The sequence below is a fragment of the Aphidius gifuensis genome, linkage group LG2 (assembly GCF_014905175.1).
Source record: "Aphidius gifuensis isolate YNYX2018 linkage group LG2, ASM1490517v1, whole genome shotgun sequence".
NCBI classification, from domain to species: Eukaryota; Metazoa; Arthropoda; class Insecta; order Hymenoptera; family Braconidae; genus Aphidius; species Aphidius gifuensis.
The window spans coordinates 17,498,077-17,521,629 of record NC_057789.1 but is presented as its reverse complement, the minus strand read 5'-3'; the positions used below and the strand labels follow the sequence as shown (position 1 = coordinate 17,521,629).

General features: G+C 30.0%; 1 protein-coding gene across 4 annotated transcripts in view; it reads left to right on the top strand.

The window, feature by feature from the left end:
* Window positions 1–553: 553 nt before the first annotated feature.
* Window positions 554–23,553, top strand: part of LOC122849220 (protein singed) — a 47,234-nt gene continuing 24,234 nt past the window's right edge. The window contains exons 1-3 of one of the 4 annotated variants that reach the window (XM_044147883.1): window positions 554–666; window positions 18,825–18,916; window positions 23,068–23,311. In XM_044147883.1, the coding sequence (XP_044003818.1) occupies window positions 18,857–18,916; window positions 23,068–23,311 (304 nt within the window). In that variant the 5' untranslated portion in view covers window positions 554–666; window positions 18,825–18,856. Of the gene's footprint in view, window positions 667–13,044; window positions 13,481–13,956; window positions 13,976–18,824; window positions 18,917–23,067; window positions 23,312–23,553 lie in introns of those variants that run through there. The other 3 variants (XM_044147885.1, XM_044147882.1, XM_044147884.1) reach the window with 3 other exon arrangements.

Genomic DNA, 23,553 nt, shown 5'->3' with positions numbered 1-23,553 from the left:
TCAAATTTTTTTGGATTGAACCTCTATTTGATGTATATTAGGCTCGACTCGATAGTGTTTTTGCGCTTTCAATTTTTTTTTTTTTTTCGGTATTATTATTTCGACTCTAATGTTTTTGTCAAATTTTTTTGGATTGATTCTTTTGATTGGATCGTCAATAATTCTCCAGAAAATTTTAAACACAGTCAAGCCTTTTATTTTTTTAATCAGAGACCTTTAATCTTGGTTATTTGATCACTTAGAAATTCATTAAGTCCGCCCGATGACTCGTTGGAATTGTTATTATCAACTTGCCTATTTTCTTTTTTTTACGGTTCATGTTAGCCTCAATTTTACTAAATTGTAGGCTTGAACGACGAAATGCGGCAGATGCGCTTTCTACACCGGAGGAAACTCGTTCCATCGTCATCAACAGCAATACGTTATACTTTCTTATTATAATAATAAAGTGTTTTTAAAAAAAATTATTTCGATTACGGTTGGATGTCAGTTCTGTGAGCGAAAATTCTAGAGTCTGAATCTTTTGAAAAACAACTGAGATTTTCGATTTTTTTTTTGTTTTTGCATCTTCGAAATATTTTTGTTTCAATTATCACGAAAAAATTATGCAAAACTATTCAGAGAAAAAAAGATGGAGTTGTAAACATGGAATCGTTTGATATACCGGTAAGTTTGCTGACCGAGAAACACTCATGATATGTGAATATTCGAAAATATCAGACCGTGAAAAATTTCCCAGTAACCGTAACCATAACTGTGGGTTGAATATTATTATTATTATTATTATTATTATTAAATTCATTTTATATCATGTACTGTCCTGTAATTTTCAAGTAAGATGCTAGGGTTTTAATGTGCAGAACTTGAAAAAATTCCATCTACTGGACTGTAATTTAATCGCACAGTACAGTAAGTAAAATTCTAGCATCTTACATGACAATTATTTTAGAGTAGTAAAAATTTTATTTGTTAAGTTTCTTTAATCTTGAACCGACGAGCACTAGCTTGACACAAGGCTTGAAATAAGGCTCGTGTAAAGCTGAGGAAATCGAGAAGCATGTATGCCGCTTGAAATCAACCATGACAAAAATAAAACTTTTTTGAAATAATTTATCCTGATGATATTCTGGTCAGGATTGGATCTGGTAAACCCTATTAGTTTTTTGTTAAGATATACCTGATGTTATCCTGAACAAGATAACTTAAAAAAATAAATACTTTTTTTCGATCATTTATCCTGATAATTAGGGTTACCATGCGTCCTGATTTAGCAGGACATGTCCTGATTTTGATTGGCTTGTCCTGATACGGTCCTGATTTGTCAAATGTCCTGATTTTTGAGACTTGTTCACAATTTTAAAAATTTTTTTTTTTATAAATTTTTTTTTTTAATAAATATAGTATAGAATTTATCATTTACGCTAACTATGATAGACTCTTGAATACCTCTAATTATTGAAATTAAAATGGCGTGCAGAATATGTACCTCGTCCTATCGAGTATAGAGGGCCCGATGCAAAATTTCTATAGCGTAGGCAACCCTTCTTTTATTTTTGTAAATTTTGTGGCTTGCCACTTAATGTCTTTAGCTAAATTAATTTTTTAAAAATGAATAAGTAACCCACATCCTTCCCTTAGCCATTTTTCCTACAGCTTATAATTTGTTTAGATAAATAAAAAGCTATTAACAAATGGCTAAAGAAAGGATGTGGCTTGCCAGTTAATTTTTTTAGCTAAATTGATTCTTCAAAAATTAATTGGTAAGCATTTTTTCTATAGCTTTCAATTTCCCTGGTAGAAATAATTTATCCGGATTTTTTCCGGATTTCTCCGAATTTTCTACGCAATTCACAATTGAGACTACCGGAGATATTAATCCGGAATTTATTCGGATTTTCTCCGGATTTTCTTGGAAGAAAATTCAGTTTTTATATTTCGTATGTAAACTCTTATTTCTAGTTCTTTTATTGATTTTTCTATTTTTTTTGTTGGTTTTTTTTAAGCGAAAATTCCGGAAAAAATCCGGAGATATTATGAAAATAGTCTGGAGATTACTCTGTAAATATCTCTGGAAGTCTCAATTACGTCGAAATCCGGAGAGATTTTTTCCACCAGGGTTGTTTAAATAGATAAAAGGCTATTGACAATTAATTGGTAAGCAACATCTATTTCTTAGCCATTTTTCCTATAGCTTTCAATTTGTTTGAATAAATAAAAAGATATATTGTCAAGTTGCTAAGAAAAGGATGTAGCTCGCTAATTATTTTCTTTAGCCAAATTAATTCTTCAAAAATTAATTGGTAAGCAACTTCCTTCCTTAGCCATTTTTCTCATAGCTTTCAGTTTGTTTAAATATCTATTAATTTAACAACTTAAAAGCTATAACAAAAAAGCCTAACGAAAGGATTTCGCTTACCAATTAATTTTTGATGAATTAATTTAGACAAAGAAATTAACTACTGTAAAAAATTTTTCTATCGTTTGTGTAATTTTGATGAATAATTATTGAATAATTAAAAGAAAACAAATGAATAAATAACATATAATCAAAATAAATGAATTGTTATAATTATCTACTTAAAACATAAATTTATAGGTGGAGGGGGTAAAATTTTGGAGTGGGAGGCAAATGTCCTGATTTGGCTTTTTCGAGATATGGTAACCCTACTGATAATATTCTGGTCAGGTATGGATCAGGCAAACCCTATTAGTTTTTCGTTAAGGTATACCTGATGTTATCCTGAACAGGGTTAAATCAGGTTACCCTATTCAATTTTAGTTAAGGATTGAAGCAAGTTTCCTGAAATGGTATTCCGAAAGTGACGTCATGAGAGAGAGTTTGACATTTTTGTGACGTCATGTCATTGGTTCCCACCTAATTAGCTTAAGTTTGATGGAATTAATGTTGCTGTTATACTTATTTTATTGGAGTTTTTTGGAGAATATTGGAGTGAAGTTAATTTTCTTTGCGAGTTAATAGTTTAATTAATATTAATTAATTAAGATTTAGGGGCGCAGGCAGCCTGAACTTTTTGAATTTCAACTTATTTAGGTTTTTTTTTTTGCAATCGATAGTAACTCTTTGGAGAATTATAATATGCAAAAAAACCCATTGGGAGTTCTTCAATTTATTATTAAAAAATATTATAACTTGTCAATTGTTGCTATGTGCTGACTAATAATTTTGGTCCATTGCGCATCCCTACTCCAAATTTTCCCTCCATGCACTCTATCATACTCTTGGTTTTTAAAGATTAAATTATCAAACAATAAATTTATGTTCAAGAACTTTTTTTATCATAAATAAACATTTCGGAGTAATTTGGAGTAATTATATTATATTATATTGAAATAATGCTGTCACTTTGTCAATGTATGGGATTTATGAGTAGGGATGCGCAATGGACCGAAATGATTAATCAGCACATAGCAACAATTAAAGAAGCGTTTATTTTGTACTATTTTGAACCGCAATTGTTTTATTTTGTACCTAAAAATTAACGGGTGGAAAAAAGGTTCAGAATCGACTTTTTTTATAGATGACTCAGCCTAGGGGGAAAAAAAATTGCTACAAACGCAGAATAATTCGTACTAATCTGTACCTCAAAAATAACAACAAAAAAAAAATCATTTATTCCAAAATGTTAATTAACATGTAGCGTGTAATAATATCAGACAGCAAATAATTAAAATATATGTATATAATATGTATGCCTGAGTGTCCGTGACACTAGACGAAGAGAGTTTGGGTGTAAGAATGTGTGTATGTGTGTCGTAGAGACGACGGAGAGAAAAAACGACACCAACGACACTTCGACTCTTCGAGTCCGGCCACCAAGCTCATGGAGGTGAATAAGGAGGGTAATCTCTCGAAATTTACTGAAGCTCACAGAATGGAGCAAGTCAGTACGTTTTTCTGCCGGTGATGACGCTTTTGCTACAACAGTTCTATGGTCACATGTTATTTTTGTTTATATTTTTTCATGATAATGTGACAAGTCAAAAGATAAGTACCAATGCAATGTAATGTTCATGAACAAAATGACTCTGATGTTCATGTACCAGATGAGTACGAATTATATGTACCAATGCAATGTAATGTTCATGTACCAACTAAATCATCATTACATATGATACATGCGTCAACTCAGACTGTAGACCATAATGATTCATTCGAACTAAATAAAAAAAAATTGAATGTAAACACCGGTAATTTTAATTTTTTAATGATCATATACTTTGATGTGTCACATTGTCATGTATTATGAGATTGCCAAAAATGTAAACAAAAATACCATGTGACCATAGAACTGTTGTAGTAAAAGCGCCACCATCGCCAAAAAAAGGTACTGACTTGCTCCATTCCGTGAGCTTCACCAACAGCCTATGCTTTAACATAGGAGATTACCCTCCTTATACACCTCCATGACCAAGCTAAATGGTGCGACCGAAAATACTTATCAAAATTGTATTGGTGACGTGGCTTTGCCACCTCACAAAATAATAATCTATGTATTTTGTATTGTATTTAAATAACCTGCATCATAGTAATATTCTGTCTTATAAAATAAATTGTTGGTTTAAAACATTGAAAAATAAACTTGTGTATAAATGTTTGAATAATTAAAGAGTAAAAGGCTAAATAAATTAAAATCTAAATAGATAAAATTGGTCAACTTACAAACAATTGCATATCTGCTTTAATAATCAACATATTTCAATGTTTTGTTTCCAAAATAAAGAGTAAGTCGTGCTTTTATTTAAACCATCAAATTTATAATAAAAAAAAATTATTCAAAAATATTTATTTTTGGAGGCAGTATAGAAACATTTTGGAGTAAATATTTTTTTTTTGTTGTTATTTTTGAGGTACAAATTTCGAGTTTGGTGGTACAAATTGAAGGGCAACTTACGCTTTATTTTAAGCTTTTATTAAAGCCTTTTACAAGCTAGGTTCACGCACTCCTGTTTTTTCTCCTTGTTTTTTTTTTCAAAGGTTGAAGAGGCAGAGAGGTTGACTAGTGGTAATAAAAAGCATATTCTTATCGTCTCATAATAACGATCTAGTTGTTCTTTTTTTTTTTTTTTTTTTTTTATTAAGGTACATTTATAGCTACGTTCCAACGTTTTTTTAAAATTTATACAGTAGATAGTTGGAATATTAATGCATCGTTTTGTAAAATCAGTTTTGTTGTTATAAACCGTTCTTTTTTTTAAATAATTTTTAAAAGTTGACTACTTTTAGAGGGGTTATACATGGGCTCTTATGGGAGGCTATGTTTGAAATTTCTTTGAGCATAACTAAATTACATTTCTAACAATCACTTTTTTTTCAAGAACTAATCAATCATAGTAAAAATAATAAGGAATTTTTTAATGTTCGGTTCACATGGGGTTTTAAGACTGCTTTTTGAGTAATAAATAAAACTATCTATCAAATACATGGATTTTACTGATTTTCTAATGAGAAGCCATGATAACTGGGCAATTCTGAAATAGCGGGAAAATTTAAACTTACACAGAAGAAACTCAATTACAAGATAATGGAGATTTTTAATAACTCATCATAAATGCAAGAGTTTATAAAAATATTATTGAAAATCTTTTTATTAACTATATAAAATTAAGATTAATAATGAATATTAATATCAATTGGATATAACTAGAAAACTTAATATCAGTGCAAATCAATGATGCATACTAACAAAAAAAAATGTTTGTGTGCAATATTGAAATGAATAAATATCATAAGATAATTTTTTTTAATTATATATAATTGATTTTTATTGAAATATATTGCATAGAATTGATAAATAATGAAAAACATAAATGGTTTACGCAAAAAAAACAATCACGAAAACTTCAAACTTTTGATTTTTCGGGGTTAGTATGACAGAACCTACAAGGTAAAGAGCATAGGATTTCATTTAGGACACGCCCCCAAAATCTAGCTATGGAAGTGCCTTAATACATAAGTTTTTGAGTATGCCCTGGTGAAAATAATTTTGACAAAATTTGTCATATAATTATGAGAAATTTTGTCAAATTTTGTCAAAATTTCTCAAAATTGGGACTCCTTGCCGAAACTTGACAAAATTATTTGACAAATTTTGTCAAATTTAGGGCAATTTTGTCAAAATTTGCCAAATTTTGCTAAAATTATTTGAATTGAAAAAAAAAAAAAAACCTATAGTTATGTTGTCTATCAATATTACCATATGAGTGATGGATATATGATTTTCTTTATATACTAACAGAACATTTCATGCCTGCATGCGATTATCAGTAGCAAAGATAGTAACAATTCGACGATAACTTCCGGTTTATAGATAAATTTTAAAATATTATCAAATTCATATAGTTTCTTCTAAATTAACGGTTTCAAAAAAATTTGGCAAAGTTTGGGAAAATTTGTCTAATTTTGACAAATTTTGTCGAATGTATTCAAAATTTATCAAAAAAAAAATAAATTATTATAATAGACAAAATTTGACAAATATTGCTAAAATTAGACAAAATTAGACAAATTTTGTCCAATGTTTTCAAAATTTATCAAAAAAAAAAATTATTATAATTGACAAAATTTGACAAATATTGCCAAAGTTTGACAGAAAAAATTTGACAAAATTTTTCAACATTAGACAAATTTTGACAAATTTTGTCAAATGTTTCCAAAATTTATCAAAAGAAAAAATTTATTAAAATTGACAAAATTTAACAAATATTGACAAAAAAAATTTGACAAACAAAACGACAATATTACGTCGGTCTTAATAAAACACCTCCTTCTCAAATAACGCATTAAATTAGGAACTACACGAGATGGTGTTTTACTCTGAGAACGAATCTTCTTTAAAATATTTTTTATACAAAAATATTGTTTTCCAAGTGAATCATCTAATATATCAACATAAAAAATTATATATCAGTATAGTTTTTTAATTTTATTAAAAAAAAAATAAATATGATTAACCTAAATTTGCCGTTACATACTCGAAGTCGAAAAGTCGGTCTCTATCTTCAATAGTTTCTTGTAATCTAACCGATGATTGATGATCATCAGATTGAGCGTTTGAACTTTTTTCTTCGTACGTTACGACATCAAATACTACTAACTGTCGAACAAACAACTATGAAAATAAAGACAGGATTGTTATTATGGGACAATAAGAATATACTTATTATTACTATAAGTTTCGAAAAAACCTTTTCTTAATTAATAAAATATAATATAAAAAATATATGTGAATTTCAATGTTAACTTTATATTAAACGAATTTTTTTTAATTTTTAATTCATTACATCGTTGAAGATTTTTGTTGTTTATATCTTTATATATATTTCTAGATCGTTCGACATCAGAACTCTCTAGTAAATTTCATGTAGATCGTTGCCGATAGACACCCTGGTGAAAATATTGTTCCGAATTTCTCCGTGATTACTCCGAATTCCTCCCAAATTGACCCATGCGGAGAAATGAGTGGAAATGAGTTTCTCCTCGTCGTTGATTTCGGGAGAATTTCTCCGTGGTAAAATTATTTTACGTGTTTCTCCGTGTGAAAAAATTCCTAACGTTCCCTTACCCAAGTTGATTCAGATAAACGACGAAAAAATTTCTCCTCGTCGTTGATTTTAGAAAAAATATCTCAGCAGTAAAATTATTTTTTCACACGGTTGGAGAAATCGCGAACAAATCTCTCCACCCTTTCTCCACCATTTGTTCAATTTTTTTACAACTTTTTCGATCCCTGGTAAAAATATTTCTCCGCGATTTCTCCTAAATTCCTCCGCAATTTCTCCCAAATTGACCCATGCGGAAAAATAAGTAGAGAAAGAAAAAAACATGTGAAAAAAATAGTTTTACCGCGCAGAAATTATCTCCGCCTGTCTTTTACGCGGAGAAATTTTTCACGAATTTCTCCAAATCAACTTGGGTGGAGAAACGTTTGAAAATATTTCTCCGCAATAAAAATACGCGGAGAAACGTGTGAAAAAAAATTTACCGTAGAGAAATTCTTCCGGAATCAACGAAGAGGGGAAATTTTTCCACTCATTTCCCCTCGTTAATCAATTTGATGAAACGATCACGAGAGTTTGGTAGGCCAAGTACCTTAGGTATATCAACTTTTTCAAAAAAAAGTGTCTTCAAATTTTCTTTTGAAATTTTGAAAAAATTGAAAATTGAAGACATTTTCATGTTGTACATGCAGTTGTTGATGTATTGATAATTAGAACAACATGTTGACACTAAATACAGTGACACAATGATAATGACACTTGAGATTGATTTAATTGTTGTGTCAGGGTAATATTTCGATAATTATATACTTTAATGACACTTTTATTATCAATAAATTTTTATTTTCTGTAAACAATTTGGTGCAGCTATGTGTCAACCACTCGGCCATCTTGACACGACAAAAAGAGACAGAAAACACAATTGCTGAACAACGCATGCGCGATAAAATAAAACCTATTGTGGTAATTTGGGGGCCAACACTAGTTGTCCTGTTTTACCGGTAAAGTTTTTATACTTTTCTATGAAAAAAAATACTATATTTATTTTTTTCTATATAAAACATATGGGCTTTACCGGTAAAACAGGGTAACTTGTGTACATTATTAATTTTTTTTTTAAACTACGACCAAAAAAATTTTCGAATTTTAAAAAAAAAGAGCTGGATGCTCTCGCGGGTACTTAAATACAATTGCAGCTAAATTTTTAGAATTTTTCTACACGTAGTTTTTGAAAAAAGTTGTTTTGAAATTTGTAGTTATGGTATTTTTTTTGTGAATGTCAAGAAACTATTCAATAAATGTTACAGATCATAAAATTTTACAAAACATTAAAAAATTGTAATTATTACTCAAATTTTGTGTTTCATATTTTTTTTCTGAATTACAATTTAAAGCTGCAGATTTTACCAAAAAAATATTTAAATTGTTGGTGTGTGTTGTTAAGTGAAATAAAAAAACAAATTTCTAACGATTTTTATTGTTAAGTTTTACCCAATAAAAATATAAAACTTAAATAAAAAAATGCTTTTTAAATTTTATATTTTAAAATGTAAATCTTACAAAAAAAAAAATGTAAAATTTACAACTTATTTTTCTCCGTGTAGGAACTGAGATTATGACATTTATAAAAAATTACAAGTCCGACTTAAGTATAAAAAATATGCAACACATCGAAATGTGATACTATCCAGTAATTTCTACAATACAGAATTTTTTTTTTTTGGACATTGCATTGGAATTAATTAATAATAAAAAACGTGCACATAATATTAGAAGAAGAAGTTGTTTATTAACTAACTCGATCAATTGTCAATAAAAATAAAGCAGTGTGTGTTATTGTACGCACGCGAAAACTTCTTGGGTGCATTCCTTTAATAAAAAATTTTTTTTCGTTTTGCAATTTCGCCCTGTAATACCGACTAAAAACTAGAAACAGAAAAAACGACAAAAGTGATAAATTTCTCTATGCAATATTCCAGGCTTTACAGTTTACGATAATGTGTGGTATGAGCTATGTGACAATAACAAACAATCACAACAAGTCAATTTTCTATTTATTTCAGTTTGATATAAACATTGAACAGTTATCCATCTAATAATTGGAAGCCAAAAAAAATAATGTCATGTGCCAGTACTGCCACTACACGAAACAGCTTTTTTCTATAAAATTTTGGCCGGTATTACAGGGCGAAATTGCAAAACGAAAAAAAATTTTTTATTAAAGGAATGCACCCCTTTACCGTAACTTCTTTCGCGATTCAATGTTTGTTCGTTAAGGATTCAATTGTTTTAAGTATAAACTGTTCATATAAGTGAGTGAGTAACAAAAAAGTACCAATGATTGAAAAAAAAATTTTATCCGTATATTTTACAATTTGAAAAATCAGTCGATCTTCAACAGGTATGAATAAAAATGAATCGAAAAATGATAAAATATAAAAAAATGTATAGATTTTTTTTTTCAATTTCAATATACTTTTAAAAGGGGATATTACGATATCCGAGACACCCCATTTTTTTGTTAGTTTCTTATAGGAAATTTTCTCAGGATTACATTATTTTTTAAAGTTTTTAAACATTAATTTCCTATGAATTTTTCCGATGAAAATAATCTTGAAGACTTGATCAGACTTTAAATCTATCTATTCTAAATAAATTTTGAAAATCTAACAGATAATTTTCACCACGAAAGTCCGTTATTTTTTTGACATGGCAAAAAAAAAAAAAAAAATGACTGTCATTTCAACATCACTAATAGATACAGTATTATATTTTCATGCTTCTCAGTATCATCATGTGGAAACCCTTCGATCTCCTTACCCTGTGAATCGGAGTGCGGCATCATGAAGTCATGAATACGAGGATCAACTACAAAAGTTAGGACGGGTTGTGTGTTCTGTAAAATGGCAGTTATATGAGAGACTGAAAATCTAAACCTGCTCAAATGCATCGGATACCCGGGAATTATGTTACCGGGTTATTTAACCCAACCAAAACAATTTCTATTACGAATGTATTTCTAGGCTATTTTGTGTGCACTAAATCTGAACAAAGAGTATCTTTGCGGTATTCAGTTTATCTATAATAATAACCGTGTAGTGGCACTTGGGAGAGTGAACAAAGTTTATGTAGTGTACAGAATACTGACCCAAAGTACAATATACTATACTTCCATCGAGTTCTCTCCTTCCAAGCCTAAGACTTCCCCTTCTATAAGCGCTATCAAATCATGCGCATTTATTTTATTTTGGTACTCACACATTTATTAGCGCATATGGAAGGGAAAGCCTTAAGTTCAAGAGGAGAGAACTTGATGAAAGTCGTTCATAGTGTTGCTAGATTAGTGGTTTTCCCACTGAATAGGTAGATTTAACTGGTTAGATTTCCAAGTTGCTTGATGCTGAATTTCTGATTGGTTCAGACCAGTTGCTTCTGAGTTTCAAGGAAAATATTAATGGTTGTTGAAGATTGTGCCAGCAGTCCAATTCACAGGGCATTACAATTTAGGGCTTTTTCCTCTACTGGCGGCGCTTGTAGAGCTTTTGTATGTGAAATCTATATAAAAAAAAATTTGACAAGCGCCATCACCGGCAAAAAAAAGCCCTAAATTGTAAAAAATTTGCCCTGTGAATTGGACTGCTGAGCAGTAGAAAGAGAAAGGTCAATATTTTATTTAATACATAAAAATATTATTTTTGATATTATTTAACGATATATATACATATTTATAAAATGAATATTAATATTTCATTTATAAGAAAGAAGGTCAAGACTTTATTTATTTAAAAAATAAAAATATTATTACCAACAATATTTAAACATATATAGATATATAAAACGAATATTAATATTTTATTATCAAATCATTAAAAAAAAATACATATAAAATGTGCTGACAGTTAATCTGTAAAATAATAATAAAATTAAAAAAAAAATTACAATTCATCTTTCGAATTGATTTCCTTTTTTTTTCCTTTTCAGGAGTAAAAATTTTAAGTTTTTATTATATCTTCGTCTGGACCTTCTTAGTCATCATCAACATCACAATTTTCAGAGTTGATATCACACTCAATATCATGGTTTGATTTGGCCATGATTTTGAGATTAACCTTTGTTTACACTTTCAAATAAATCTTATTTACCTTCGTGTGTGTATATTTTATATATATACACAATATTCAATCTTACTTCCGTTTAATATATAGATTAATCTGACAGTTGTCAATAATAATTATTAATTGTAATTATAGAAACAACTATTAATAATTTTTCGAGTTCAATAATCATTTGTAGTTCTCTCTTTATTTTTGAAATTAATTCTTCAAGTTTTTAAAAGTTTAGTGGGTAAGTGGCTCAGTCTAGTGGTTTTTCGAGGAATTTTTAGTGGGAAGATGGCTACTGAGTCTGGCAACACTGCACGGGTATTCACATTTCACAGGGCATTACAATTTAGGGCTTTTTGTTCTCCACTGGCGGCGATTGTGAAGCTTTTCTATGTAAAATCTATAAAAAAAAAATTGACAAGTGTCAACAGTGGCAAAAAAACCCTAAATTTTATAAAATTTGCCCTGTGAATACAGGTGCTGGTCATTCAGTAGGACGACTGTACATTTTGTATGTAGTCTACATAATGTAGGCATATTATATGGGAAACTGAATTATTCACCGTGGCATCTGGTGGCGCATAGTGAACTATTTCCAAACATTACGTTAAAATTTTTTATAAATTGGCAGCGTTCTTTGGGCATTTTTTTTTACGCATTGTGACCGCGCAGTTGCACAGAAGTCGAGGAATCAAGGGTACGTTCCAAAAATCACTCGGAAGCCCGGAAGCGGCGCAGAAGACGAAAAAATATAGGAATAAAATAAACTTAAAAGTTACTGCAGATTGTAAACAACAAAATTAGCCATATTGCATACATGCCACTTGCTTTTGTTAAGCGGTGTCTCCACGCTATAGAAATGCTTGCAAAATCTTGCAGCAAGATCTTTCATCACTAGATAATTACTAGAATTTTGGTGGAAATCAACCTTAAAAAGTCTTGCAAGACTATCGCAGCCAATAGGACATGTTCCATTTTTTCGTGCAAGAACTTGCATGAGATTTCTATAGCGCGGATTAAGGAATTACCTCGGCCAAATTTTGGGGTATAGGAGAGGGGATAAAGTCTATGGTTAATACATTGGTCCGAGAGCCATTGCCAACCTCAAAAAGATGAATTTTTTATTTTTTTTTTTTTGATAAAACAATAGTTTTTTGAAATAATTATTGAATAATAACCTAATATTATTAATCCCTGAAATATATTTTATCAACTTTTTATTTTTTTAAACATTTATCAATCAAGGCCTTCTTTTATTTTGAACCATCTTGATTTGTTCTACTTTTTCTACGGTTGTCTTTCTCTTTCACTTATCCTTTGATGAGCAGTTTCTTCACACTTCTCTAGCCTGCTTGCTTGCAACCCTGCGTATCGCATCTGCGCTTTCACGTAGACTTGTTAAACACTATGTCCCTCGCCCGTCATATTCCTTCAACCGGCAGAGGCAACAGTGTAAAATCGCTAGCCTCGCCGGGTGCCTCAATCGCTCGCTTACGGTAGTTCTCGTCGATACTTGGCCACTCGCAAACGAAATATTCATTACCATAGCAATATTAATCACAAAGAAACTCACTATAAACTTATTTTAAAAACACTTCAAATAAAGCGTTTCTATATTTATTTTCAACAAAAATAATTTTAAAATACTAATTTCAGTGCTAGAACTACTTATGTTATTAAGTTGCTTTTTTTTTTTCGTGTCTACTACTGTTTTTGGTGTTGTTTTTTTCCTAACTTTATTAGAATAAATTATTCATATTTTCTTACTGTTAGTATCAGTGACAGTTTTTTTATTTTTATTTTTATTTTATTTATTCTTCATTATTGTCACCAACAATTTTTGTTTTTATTTCTTCAGGGTAAGTTCAAAGTACTAGTTATTTATAGCAAAAAAAAACAATTTTTTACCTTTTTGGTAGTGTAGGTTTTCGTCTTGCTTCTTAATAAGTGCTTTCGATAATTAGAACTTGCTTAAATAAATCAATTGCAATTTTTTTCAATACTTGTGTTATTTTTTTAATGATGAATACGTAGGGTTTATACATTTAAAAATATGTATTTTTGAGAGGGTACATACGTCCTCGTTCATTCTTCTCACCCCTCATTCGACGTCCAGTCGAACTTGTCTTCTTATTTCGTTTGGGTGGGGTCGCCGAACATCAACCCCTCGATCTTATTTAAGTTCCACCAATTCATTGGTTTTGGCTCGTGTCAATTTTGACTTTTCTCATATAATCCATTATCGTTTGTTTATTATAACAATTACCAGTATTTGAAATTACCAATAAAAAAAATAGTTTATTGATCAGGACTCGTAAAATGTTCAGGCTAGAGGCTTGGACTAGGCTCAAAAGGTTCGTTGGGCATGGAGATTCCAGCCGAAACCTATGTATTTAAGATTTTCCGGATTGTCGAGAAATGGCTATCAATATTGTTAATTTATTTGATTAAGTCAATTTTTTTTTTTAAATTAATGATAAAGTTAACGTTAACAACTTTAAAAAACAAGGTATAAGCGTTATCTCACTTTTGTGTTTAACCATGATGACTGTTCATGATCAATTTGTTGTGCTTGCAAGAAGAAAAATTTTCGATATAAACTCATATATTTTCCTCTGTATGGTTTGAAAAATAGTAAACTCTAAAACATCAAAATTCGTGACGCAAAGAACGTGCGTGGGGTAATCTGACAACAGTTTTTCCTCTTCGGTGCTGCTCATTTCTTGCCATAAGAAGAATCGGCATTATAGTCAGTGAGCTGGTTACGAAAAAACCTGACATTTGTTGAAAGAGGAAAAAAAACTCACGAGGGCCTTAAGGTCTATATTCACTCTGCATCCTTGTAATAAAAATAGGCGTATTGAGAGGCGCGAAGTCGTAATAGAGAAAAAAAAATCCCTTGAACTGTAGTTCGTCGTATGCATTAGAATTAGTGAATTAAATATAGGTGTGCCATCATCTCCACCTGCAGTCCAATTCACGGGGCAAATTTTTTACAATTTAGGGCTTTTTTTTGCCGCTGATGGCGCTTGTAAAAATTTTTTTTATATAGATTTTACATACAAAATAGAGTGGGTATAAGCAGAGTGAAGCCACCGAGGTCCCATTAGTCCGACATTTTGTGCTCGCCGTATGGAGCGAGTATAAGAGGTTTCCGTCACTTCCGAGCTCACCGTATGGAGTGGGTATAAGAGGGTTCCGTCACTTCCGAGATAAAAATCATCTATGGCTTCACTCTGCTTATACCCACTCTAATACAAAAGCTTCACAAGCGCTGTGAGTGGTGAAAAAAAGCCCTAAATTGTAATGCCCTGTGAATTGGACTGCTGTGTTAAAAATTTTCAGTTCTGCTATTTTCTTTGTCCTGCAAGCGCTCATGTCGAAATTTTTTAGTCCTGGTGAGTCTTTTGCGTTCTGCTCAATCCTAAAATAAAACTAATCATATTGCGTCGTCTCAAATTGTCTTGTTTTTGAAGGAGTTAGTACTAAAAAATGTCCGATTGTCTTTGCGTCATTTTTTCTTAGTTCTTGTCAGTTCTTGTGAGTCCCTATGATTCTTTTTGTAAAAAGACAATTGTCATTTCTGTCTTTATTGCAAGACAATTATTATCTTTTTTAATCTATTTTCGGGTTACGTCTTTCTATTTTTTTTGAAAAAAAAGGAAAATAAAAACTTAGTCCCGTAAAAAACTTAAAATAATTTACTTGCAACAACTATTAGAATATTTAAACTATACTCATAATTTTCATCTGAATAATTTGTAATCTGAATAAATTCCACAGCCATTTGACACAATAATTTTAATTTAATATCTAAGAAAATGCTGAGGACTTAATCTAGACTACAAATTATTTTATTTGGTTTTATCCTTTCCTTAGCAACATTCGCCAATAACTTTATATGAATTAATGACTGGTTATTACTGCCTAATTGATCACTGTAAAAAAAAAATTCTATATTTGATAACAAAACTTATTGAAAGTAGAATTTTCGAAAAAAATATGGTTTACAATGTAAAGTTGCACTGTACTTCTGGTAATTAACAAAAGTAATGTTAAATAACTAATTTTTTTATTTATTTAAATCAGTAGTAATTTACTTCTTGAATTGAATCTAATTTTGACTTGATAGAAATTTTTTTGTTCTCAATTCAAGACACAACTTGATTATTTCCAAGAAGCCTTGTTCTAAAATTTAGAACTGTTGTTCTTGAAATGAGAACAAAAAGATTTTTTTCAAGAAGTATGCGTCTAAATTTAAGGCCATTTTAGATTATTTCCAAGAAGCCTTGTTCTGAAATTTAGAACTGTTGTTCATGAAGTGAGAACAAAAAGATTTTTTTTAAGAAGTATGCGTCTCAATTCAATACCTTTTTAGCATTTATTTCAAGAAGTTTTATTATCATTACAAGGATAATTTTTTTTTTTCAAATCTATTTTAGGTTCATTTCAAATCTAAATCTGTCATGTTTCAAGAATTTTTTTGTCTTTCAACGAGAAGTTTTCTATTCATAACAAGAACTTTTTTTCTTCTTTCAAAACTAAAAATTTCCTAGAACAAAAGTTCTATCTGGTAGAACTTTTTTTTTTCAGTGATATTTTTGTCAGCAAAATAATTTTAAGTTTTTATTTCGCATTCATTTTTCAATTTTTTTCTGTTTTTTTTTTTTATCAAAATTAAATTTGAAAAAAGACTCAAAAAGACAATCTTTCTCCAATCAAGACGCAGAGGACAATCGTTTTTAAAAAAAAGACTTACAAGAACTAAAAAAAAAATTACGTTAAAACCATTTGGCTTTATTCGATGATGATATAGGACGATTGTCTTTGAAAAAAAGACAATCAAAGTTGGTGCAGAATAATTGTCTTTATTTCAGTACTGAGCAGAACGCAAAAAACTGAGTAGGACTGAAAATTTTCAACATGGGCATAGACTAACTAACATGTCAAGATCAAAAAATCCCGAAAAACTTTAAAAAGTCTGTCATGAAATAAGGAAAAAATATATCATTATTTGAATATTTTTTGACTTAACGTTTTTTTCTCACATTGAAGAAAAGAGTACTTTTTCACGTAAGCGTGCGTGTAAAAAATTATCAAGTTCTATACACCGTCAAGTTCAGGATATGATCAAAACTTGATCAGGCAACTTGAATTCAGATCAAGTTTTGATCAGACAACTTGATCAACAATTGATTAAAACGTAACGCAAAAATGAATCAAGACTTGATCAAGATTTTTTATCCAAAATTGATCAAGAAACATTATCAAAAATTGATAAAAAAAATTATTTACCGAACTATTTTTTTTTCTTTTTTTATGGATTTAATTAATTGCTTATTATTACTGAGATACAGTTAGAAATAGAGAAAAATTTACAGAAAGACAAAGAATATGATTAGATATTATAGTGCATGCACTCAGAGAAGGATAAGTTAACAGTTAACATACCAATATGTTTTCATTAAACATACAAAAGTTTGATGTTAAGATATATATATTAACAATAAACATAGATATCTTAACTGTTAACATACGTATGTTTATAGTTAACATACGTATCTTTACGCGGCCAAATATTTTGATCCGCCAGTCTACTTCTTGTCATCTTTTTTTTTTGACATTATATTGTGATACTATTCTAATTGTAATATAATATAATATGTACTCGTGTTGTCATAAATTTATTTAAATTTAGTTTTTTTGTAAATTCATTCTTAATTTTACATTCAATTTTCATATTTACATACGTAAATGTCTTCAACTATCAGCCTAACCTTCAAATTGTGTCAATTACAGATATCTTAATAGTTAACATACGCATATTAACTATTAAGATACGTATGTTTAATGTTAATATATATATCTTTGATGTAAACTTATCAGCCACCACCCATTTTAACATGGCATATGTTAACATTAAACAGGATATGTTAACTGTTAACATATCCTTCTCTGTGTGTGCAACTAGAAAGGATCGAACCCACAGACATCGGATTACTACTCGAAATGCATGCTTCAGCTCGCTCGCCACCGGACGATCGATGCAATGGACAGTCTTTTAATCCTCATATTTTACATTCAGTCACAAAAAACAAAAACGAAATTATAGATTTAAAAAAAGATTAATAATTGGAAAAAAAAATAATTGCGCCATATAATAATTATTCCTAAATAAATATTTGATATATTAATTAATAAAGTACAAAATAATTTTTTGTATTTATTTGTTAGAGTTATTGTAATAAAAAAGTATGGATACCCAGGTAGAAATTTAACCTCGGAATGATATAGCAGCGGTGTTGGTGCGCGATATGCGATCTCGCAGCAGTATCGCAAAAAATAACGCAGAAGCTCGTGATGAGCACATCATGTAATGATGTTTCGAATCACAGCGAGGTCGCATGGAAAACTTCGGAAGCTCACTCACACTATCACACACTATTATATCTAGTTGTCGAATTTATTTGTATTGTTATAAACAAAAGTTATTACATCAAATGTAGTAGTATGTAGGTCACTGTTCGAAATACAACCCACGCCATTAAACCCCACCAGGCTTTTGGAATCCAACATTTTCAACAATTTCCTTAGTACCAGCCGGGGAAGCTTCAAAAAACTATTAAACTCGTATTTTATAACTGTTTTCCAATTGCAATGGAAAAGAAGAGGTAGCTATAAGTAGTTATTTAATTAACAAATAATAACCGGGAAAAATGTTTGTTCAGTGGATTTTCCACCCCCAAGTGTTATTTAGTGTTAAAAAATTAATAAGCATTTTTTTCTATGCTTTAAAGTATTTACTAACAAAATTTTATTAATTTTACTTGCTTTTTCTGAAATTTTCATGAGCGGGGCCCCGGCACCCTATTCGTCCCTGATTAGGCCGCCAACTTCAGCCCCGTAAATAATATATATATATTATTTGTCAATGACGTAGTAATTGAAATGGTTCTTGTAATCCTTGTAATCTTTGTACGTAGTTTGACGACATTGATAAAAACGGCCTATTATATATGGAAGCTTGGTTTGGAAGACACATTTTAACCCATTTGCAATCTACAGAGTTGCCTTGCCTTGTCTCTAGTCATCTTGGTTCAGGCGTTCCATTCAGATTTTTGGGAACTTTGTCCCTAACCTGGTTCATTGCGCTAAAAACAATAATGTATGCAGACAAATTTAAACGGTCCAATATTTTTTCAGATTCAAGAACAGTAACAAGTATCGAGTTGACAATGCAGAATAACGGAATGGAAGGTGGAAATGAGATTAGTGTTGACAAAACTGGCTGGACGGTAAATATTTAGAAATACAAAAAAAGAATATTAATTCTCAATGACAAACAAAGATGACGCTGAAGCTGGCCGCTAGACGTAAATTGGACCTGAAAACATATGGTGTATCAGGTGCCCCGCGCTTAATTTTTTTTTTTTTTTTTTTATTCAACAAAATTAGGCCTGTTTAGTATTATCTAAATTAGAAATCAACTAATCAAAAGCTTAAAAAAAAAAAATTTTATCACGAACTTGATGTATTTTTTTTTTTTCCATCAGTTTTGTTATGTTTTTTTTGTTTATTTCTACCTAATGCAGTAGTATAAGTAATAATAATGGTAAAATGTTATTTAGGTTATGTCAATAATTATTTGTAAAATATAAAACGTTTTGACGAAACAATAGAATGCTGATGGCATCGCTAGATTATCATAACGCTACAGTCAAATTTTCAACTTGATTTATTCATTTTTAAAAGAATTATCACAAGTTATACACTCAGAGAAGGATAAGTTAACAGTTAACATACCAATATGTTTACATTAAACATACAAAAGTTTAATGTTAAGATATATATATTAACAATAAACATAGATATCTTAACTGTTAACATACGTATGTTTATAGTTAATATACGTATCTTTACGCGGCCAAATATTTTGATGCGCCAGTCTACTTCTTGTCATCTTTTTTTTTGACATTATATTGTGATACTATTCTAATTGTAATATAATATAATATGTACTCGAATTGTCATAAATTTATTTAAATTTAGTTTTTTTGTAAATTCATTCTTAATTTTACATTCAATTTTCATATTTACAAACGTAAATGTCTTCAACTATCAGCCTAACCTTCAAATTGTGTCAATTACAGATATCTTAATAGTTAACATACGCATATTAACTATTAAGATACGTATGTTTAATGTTAATATATATATCTTTGATGTAAACTTATCAGCCACCACCCATTTTAACATGGCATATGTTAACATTAAACAGGATATGTTAACTGTTAACATATCCTTCTCTGTGTGTAGATTTAAAAAAAAGTATTTTTTTCAAAAAAAAAATTTTTGGTCTTGAATTTTTAACGAGTTAACTAATTATAAAGAGAAATTTACTTAAAGGAAAATACGTATTTTTTAATTCTTTGAATGAGTGTATTTTTTGTTTTTTAATTTTCCATATTTGATTTTTTTCCCAAAGCAACGTCATGTTTCTTGGGTTTCGAGCGTGTGGCCGGTTATTGCATTCGGACCTTCAATTGATTGTTTTGTTCAAGTTTGTCTGGCCGCTAAACGTAAATTGGACCTGAAAACATATGGTGTATCAGGTGCCCCGCGCTTAATTTTTTTTTTTTTTTTTTTTATTTAACAAAATTAGGCCTGTTTAGTATTATCTAAATAAAAATCAACTAATTAAAACCTAAAAAAAAAATATCAACCCTCAACATAGCGTTTTAGGGGGGGCCAGGGGGGACGGAAACATTAATTACTTTTTTTACTAACTTTGAAATGAAAATTAGGGCATGAAAATATTATGTAAATTAAAAGTCAACTAATTAAAAAGACCTGGTAACGTTTGTTGGGGCGTGTGGCCCGCGTTACCCGTTGAAAATTAAAAATTTTCAATACTCCGGCTAGGGCCATGATTATTTCAAATTATTGCTGAAATATAATTTAATGGTTTATCAACAATAACATTACTCGAATCAAGGCTTTTTTTTTGGAGCCTTATAAACATTTTATTTCAACTCTATGATGACATTTTTTGGTCCGTTTTTTTGATTTTTTTTTTCGGCGAGTCATAACTTTTGTTACGATCAAGATAGGGAGTTCGTATTAGGCTCAAATTATGCGCCTTAAAAAAATCTAGTGACGGCATTAGGGGTTTTTTTTTCTCTCAATAACAGTTTTCGAGCAATAAAATTAAATATCCGAATTTTTTGTCAAATTTTGAAGTTTTTTTTTTTTTTTTCTCAAAAACTATTATAGAAAGGGGGAAAAAACCCATCATGCGGGTGATAGAGTTTTTTGAGACGCATAATATAAGATTTCTACGAAGTCTCTCTTTTGATTTCGCGTTGAGTTATTTATTGCGCCGTTTTTCAGTTTTTTTTCGGCGAGCCATAACTTTTGTTATAATCAAGATAGGGAGTTCGTATTAGGCTTAAATTATGCACCTCAAAAAAATCTAGTGACGGCATCAGGGGTTTTTTTTCTCTCAATAACGGTTTTCGAGAAAAAAAATTAAATATCGGAATTTTTTTTTTCAATTTTATAGTTTTTTTTTTTTTTCTCAAAAAACTATTATAAATGGAAAGGAATTTTGCAAAGCGGGCGATACAGTTTTTTGAGATACATAAATTGAGCCTAATACGAAGTCTCTACTATGATTTTGCGTCGAGTTATTTATTGCGCCGTTTTTATAACTTGTAAAATTTTCACATAAAAACGTATGAACTATTTTAAGTTACATAAATAATAATTTAAGAATAATGAAATATAAAACAGAAAAGATTTACGAACAAAAAACCTTCGGTGATAAATACTCTCTGATGGATAGTTTAGACACCACAAATTTTTAAGTAAGAAAAAAAAATTCTTCAAAATTTACATTTTAGTTTTTTGATTAAAAACTATTATCAATAGAGCAAAAAACCTATTACGCAGGCACTAGAGTTTTTTAATGCGCTTCTTTTGAGCTTAGCACGAAGTCTCTCGGTTACTTAGTTCGTAAGTTATGAGCGTTTTTTTTTTTTCACTGATGAATTCAAGACTGCGGCTGAGCCTATGGCTCCTAGCCTCCGTTAAAATTTAAAAATCAAAATCAACTCCCAACATAGCGTTTTAGGGGGGCCAGAGAGGACGGAAACTTTAATTATTTTTTTTACCAACTTCGAAATGAAAATTGGGACAAAAAATTATTATATAACCTAATATTAAACTGGTAACAAGCTGAAAAAAAAATATCAACTCTCGATGTATTGTTCTACGGGGGTGGGGGGTAGTGTTTGAGCTTCAACCCCCTGAAACGCTATGTTAAGGGTCGAATTTTTTTTCCTAGCTTTCTATTGTCTCCATATCAATTTAAATTAAACCAGCTTGGTCTAATTTTCATTTTAAAATAGAAAAAAAAAATAAATTGTCTAAAATCTGCGTTTTTACCCCATTTTACCCCCTAAAACGCTCTGTTAAAGTTCGAAATTTTTTTTTCAGCTTTTTATTAGTCCCATATTAATTTTAATAATAATTCTTTGCCCTAATTTTCATTTTAAAGTAAGCAAAAAAAATAATTAAAGTTTCCGTCCCCCCTGGCCTCCCCTAAAAACGTTATGTTGGGGGTTGATATTTTTTTTTTAACTTTTAATTAGTTGGCTTTTAATTAAGATAATATTTTCATGCCCCAATTTTCATTTTAAAGTTAGTAAAACAAACAATTAAAGTTTTCGTCCCCCTTACCCCCCCCCCTAAACGCTATGTTGGAGGTTGATTTTTTTTTTTTCAGCTTTTAATTAGTCGACTTTTAATTTACATAATATTTTTAGGCCCCAGTTTTGATTTCAAAATAGAAAAAAAAATTAAATTATCTGAAATCCGCGTTTTTACCCCTTTTCACCCCCTAAAACGCTGTGTTAAGGGTCGTGATTTTTTTTTCAGCTTTTAATTAGTTGACTTTCAATTGAGATAATATTTTCATGCCCCAATATTTATTTTAAAGTTAGTAAAAAAAATAATTAAAGTTTCCGTCCCCCATGGCCCCCCCTAAAACGCTATGTTGGGGGTTGATATTTTTTTTTTAGCTTTGTATTGTTTTAATACTAATTCACAAAATAACGGCTTAGTCCAATTTTCGTTTGAAAGTAGTTAAAAAATTAATCCACTGGTATACGCGTTTTCACCCCTTTTTTACCCCCTAAAACGCCATGCTGAAGGTAAATAATTTATTACTAGGTTCTATCTACTTTGTTCATGATTTAGATAATAGATTAAGTAATGAAACATAAGAACGAAGCAATTTTCGTTAATGTAAGCACGGGGCCCCTATGCGTCCCTGACTATCCGGCGTTTGGCGGCCAGAGTGGCGGCCAGCTTCAGCGTCATAAACAAAGCAAAGTAAGTTAAATTTCGATTTTCCAACAAATAATATGTATTGCCTTCAATTTAGGTTGGTCTTATAAATGGCAAGTTCAAATATTTAACTGCAGAGACATTTGGATTCAAAGTAAATGCAAATGGTACAAGTCTGAAAAAGAAACAATTATGGATACTTGAAGGTAGTGAACATCAAGTTTTCCTTCGTTCTCATCTTGACCGTTATATAGCGGTTGATCAATTTGGTAATGTCACTTGCGTAGCCGAAGAACCATCTGATCTTGGATGTGCTTTTCAAATTCAGCTTGCATCTGACGGCAAGTATATAGAGCAATTGTTTAAGAAAATCTAGTTATGGAAAAATATTATTGTAATCATTATGAAAAAATACTCATACCTCGTGATAAACGAATAAAAAACTTTTAAACCTGAAAAACAAATAAAATAATATCAATAATATCGATTTCAATTGTGTGGATTGTGCAGATATATAAAACGTTGAAATAATCTAGTTTAATTCTGTAGATTCTGACTCAATATATTAGTTCAATCTTTGAGA